At 39.5% G+C, this 4,166-nt stretch overlaps 1 protein-coding gene across 1 annotated transcript; it reads left to right on the top strand.

The window, feature by feature from the left end:
• The first annotated feature begins 2,677 nt into the window (after window positions 1-2,677).
• LOC133730717 (uncharacterized) lies at window positions 2,678-3,661 on the top strand. The gene is made up of 2 exons (XM_062158257.1): window positions 2,678-3,394; window positions 3,581-3,661. Exons 1-2 carry the CDS (start codon window positions 2,678-2,680, stop codon window positions 3,659-3,661), a joined length of 798 nt encoding a protein of 265 aa, XP_062014241.1.
• Window positions 3,662-4,166: the final 505 nt, after the last annotated feature.

The raw sequence follows: 4,166 nt of genomic DNA, 5'->3' as shown, positions 1-4,166 counted from the left end.
GAATAGAAATTTATTGGCAACTTGTCTCCCTGATGATATCATAGGGAAAATTACCAGTATCCCCATATCACAATTCAACTCCCCAGACAAGCTAATTTGGAGAGGTACACCTTCAGGAACTTTCTCAGTCAAATCTGCGTACGAGATCATCTGTGAGGACCACACCAATACTAATCCTATGTGGAAAGCCATCTGGAAACTCAATATACCCCCAAAACTTCGAACTTTCCTTTGGCTTATTTTGCAGGGAAGAATCTTAACAAATGAACAGAGGCACCGAAGGCACCTTGCTGCTGACCCATCATGTCCTTACTGTAGTGGCCAAGTGGAGACTCTAACTCATCTCCTAAGAGACTGCAAAAAAGCTAAGCAGGTTTGGCAAGCTTTCAATATTCCTTTACCTATGCAAGCTACCTTTATTTTGGACTTGAGGAGTTGGATTTTTGCAAATTTGCTCTAGAAAAATATTAACTATCATGATATTTAGTGGAATTTATTTTTTATTTTCTGCTGTTGGTTCATTTGGAAATGGCGCTGCAAGGGAATTTTTGAACCAAGTTTTTGTGTTCCCTTTAACTTTCCTGATGTGATCCTTGGATATGCGTATGAATGGTTTAAAGCAAGTCAAAAGCCTATTCCCTCTAGAAGTGTTCAAGTGGATTTGCTATCTTGGAACAAACCTATGGCTGGTCATTTCAAACTTAATGTTGATGGTTCAAAATTCAGGAAATGGAAGCATTGGTGCTGGTGGTCTCATTAGAGACTCCTCTGGCTACTGGATTAGTGGCTTTATGTGCAATATTGGGTTTGGAGAAGTTTTGCAAGCTGAAGCCTGGGGCTTGTTTTATGGGATGAAGCTTGCCTTGGACTTGTCAATCACTCATTTGGAAATTGAGTCTGATTCTGCTGTTTTGGTGAACCTTCTCAAGCAAGATGACATTGATTATCACCCTTTGGGAACCATCTTGATCAATTGCAAACAGTTTCTGCAGTATTTCAACTACTCTCAAGTCCAACATGTTCATAGAGAAAGAAATATGGCAGCTGATTTTCTTGCCAAGGCCAGTGTCTCTAACTCTCCTGGATTTTGTCTCCTCCGAAGACCTCCTGCTATGGTTACCAATACCTTACTTGATGACATTGCTGCTGTAGCTCACCCTAGAATGTTTTCTAGCAGTCTGAGCTAGGATCTTTTTGCTTTTCTTTCTGGGCCATTGGCCCCTAATGCACCAAAAAAAAAAAAAAAAAAAAAAATATAGCCATCTGCATCTTCGACCTTGTTTGAATTCGCATCAAGAGAAGTCCCTACATGCATGCATGGTCTCCTCTTGTAAATGAGGATAATAGAGAAGGAATTACAGCTAGCTGCACTTCCTTTTGGGACCATCCTAGTGGTTCTTCTCATATATGCACTTCTTGCCATCCCATTTCTTGGTTTGGGTGGGCTAACTGGATTTCAAGCAGCTTGTGCTAGGAAGCAATATCCAAGAGAAATTCCATTATTAGCTTGGTGCCTACCACAAGATCGAACACCTTGTCAAATGTTACACCCACCTGTATGCAAGCATGTGGCGCTACAAAATGCACTCTACCTGGAATTTTATTTGTTAGATCATCCTCATCATAGTACTGCTGTTGGTCATTTAATTCTGGACATTTCTTGCTGCAATCTTTTATTTTTTTCGACTATATATGTTGTTCTGTACTATCGATATGTTACATTTTTCTTTTCATGTCAAATATCCTCTTGAAATTAACTAAGCATAATATCCATTTTCCTTGTTGTTTGAGTTTGGCGTTTGTTCTTCTTTACTCACTTTCAGTATGTGTAAACTATCTATAACATCAATGATTCATTGGTGATCAACTGATCATCTCATCGATATCTCAACTTCAGGTCCCAGGAACTTGTCACTTACGTAGCAGCTATCAGAAACGATGTTGGTTCATCCCTTATGGGAATAGGAGCCAGTAACTTCAGAAGTCTCATGCATGGTTAGTTGGAGAGTTGTTTATGATTTTTGGAAATTGCAGGGAAGACGAGGGCAATATATAGTTGCAGCATTGAAATGCCAGACAATCACCTTTTATGATATTGGTATAGGAAGAGCTACTGGGATCGTTTGGAATATCCCATAACCTTATCAACACTTCTCTGCACTACCCTAGCTTTGAACTGATAATTGAGAATCCAAGAGCATCGAATTGTCACGTTGAACGGCAACCAAACAGTGAATTGCATGACTTATATTTTCTCATTAATGTCAAATATTTGGTGGTATTATTTAATCTCTTGGATAGGATCATAGGGATTTTTATGACCATTTGATTGGATTAAATGGTTTTTTTTCTTTTCCAAATTAATATCTATACGGGTGGTTAATTAGTTTGCTAATTCCAAAGGTGCGCCTCTTGTGCCAAATTAATGTGTTAATTCCCAAGCCACATTCTCCCAATCAATTGACCATAACTACACCAGGCCGGTTCATATACAGCCTCGATGGAATCAAGCGTGAACTAATATCAGAAGTTCTAAGGGATCGTACTTTGGGTTTTTTCCTTGGAAAGGTGCTAGTAAATAGTAGACACAGTCTCCAAGCCTTGATCTGTCCATATTCCCCATATGCATGGCCTTACAGATTTAAAAATCAACAACAGTCTCATACTGCATGCTGCAATGGCCGACTCTAAATCTACAGTCAGCCTGAAGCTACTCATCGATACAAAGCGTCAAAAGGTTCTGCTTGCCGAAGCGGGTAAGGACTTTGTGGATTTTCTTTTCACCCTTCTCTCTTTGCCAGTTGGCACTCTTATTAGGCTTCTGTCAAAGGATGGCATGGTTGGTAGCTTTGGTAAACTGTATGACAGTGTTGAAAATCTAGATTTAACATATATGGAACCCCAACTAAACAAGGATATCCTGCTCAAACCCAAGGCACCTGTTGCTGGACCTAATATCCTCGGTTTGTTGGACTTGGCCAATGTCGACGAATCAGCTGCTAGAAATAAGGTGTTCTACATGTGTTCGAAAAGGAATAATATTAATATTAATAGGCGTGGCTATTGCCGGAGCTGCGGCTGTGAACAGTGTAACTGTTCCGGCTCTGACCCTACCGCCCACCTTTATGTGACTGAAGATCCTAACGAACAATGTCCAAAGTGCAATCACCATATGTCTTCTCAGGCGACTTATGTTGGTCAACCAAAGACCACGGTAGCAGCTTCTCGCTTTGGTGCAGCAGGATATGTCAAAGGCCTAGTTACGTACATTATAATGGATGATCTGGAGGTAAAGCCTATGTCCACTATTTCAAGCATAACTCTGCTCAACAGATTCAATGTTAAGGATGTTGGCACCCTCGAAGAGAAGGTTGTAGATCTAGGCATGAATGAGGTCAGTATCCAATCGTTATGCTCACTTTGCTTTTGAAGGAATTTGCTTTAAATTTGAATTTAAACTTATTTCAACATCATGCATGGATTAACCGCGGGATGGAACTGATCAAATCTAATTATCTCTTGGTGCCATCTTATTTATTAATGATTGATATATTACAAATTTATTTTGCTTGATTGGTAGGGTCTGAAACTGCTGAAAGAATCCCTACAATCCAAAGCAGTTCTCACAAATGCGTTCCTGGGGAAGAAAGCTGCAGCATGAACATCTCGCGCGTCATGGACTTAAGTTGCGCCTCTTACATCAAGTACTAAATTGATATATTGATGCTACTATGTGAGGATGTAATCACCTTCTTTTGGTTCAGATATTTAATAATGCTGTTTTAATGATTTTGCTTTATGAAAACTATGTTACCCTTGTTATTGTGGGAGTTAGATGTTTAGACTCCACCCTTTTGGGTGTAGGCTCTTAAACATTGTGCTTGATGTTCTAATGTATGGCTTTCCTAAATTTATACGTGTATCATAGCAGATTACGAGCTTTTCATCGAATTACTCATTCGTTGCAACTATAGTACTACATTAGTACTATTTAAGTATCTATTGCTTCACCTTTATTGACTCGGAATGATGTCATAAATTATTGCAACAACTTATTTGACAGTGGAATCCGAGTGATATAGATAAAGCACTCTTTTGAGAGTTCTTAATGTGAACCCACTCCGCGGCTTATACTGAACACAGATTTGCCTTTGGAGAGGGTCTCA

Source organism: Rosa rugosa, chromosome 2 (genome assembly GCF_958449725.1).
Source record: "Rosa rugosa chromosome 2, drRosRugo1.1, whole genome shotgun sequence".
Classification (NCBI taxonomy): Eukaryota; Viridiplantae; Streptophyta; class Magnoliopsida; order Rosales; family Rosaceae; genus Rosa; species Rosa rugosa.
This window is presented reverse-complemented; position numbering and strand designations above follow the sequence as displayed.

Bases quoted from the DNA above. Each gene is read 5' to 3' on its own strand.
- LOC133730717 (XM_062158257.1), top strand. From the start codon at position 2,678: ATGGCCGACTCTAAATCTACAGTCAGCCTGAAGCTACTCATCGATACA. The intron at 3,395-3,580 runs GTCAGTATCCAA...CTTGATTGGTAG, and splicing joins TAGATCTAGGCATGAATGAG to GGTCTGAAACTGCTGAAAGA.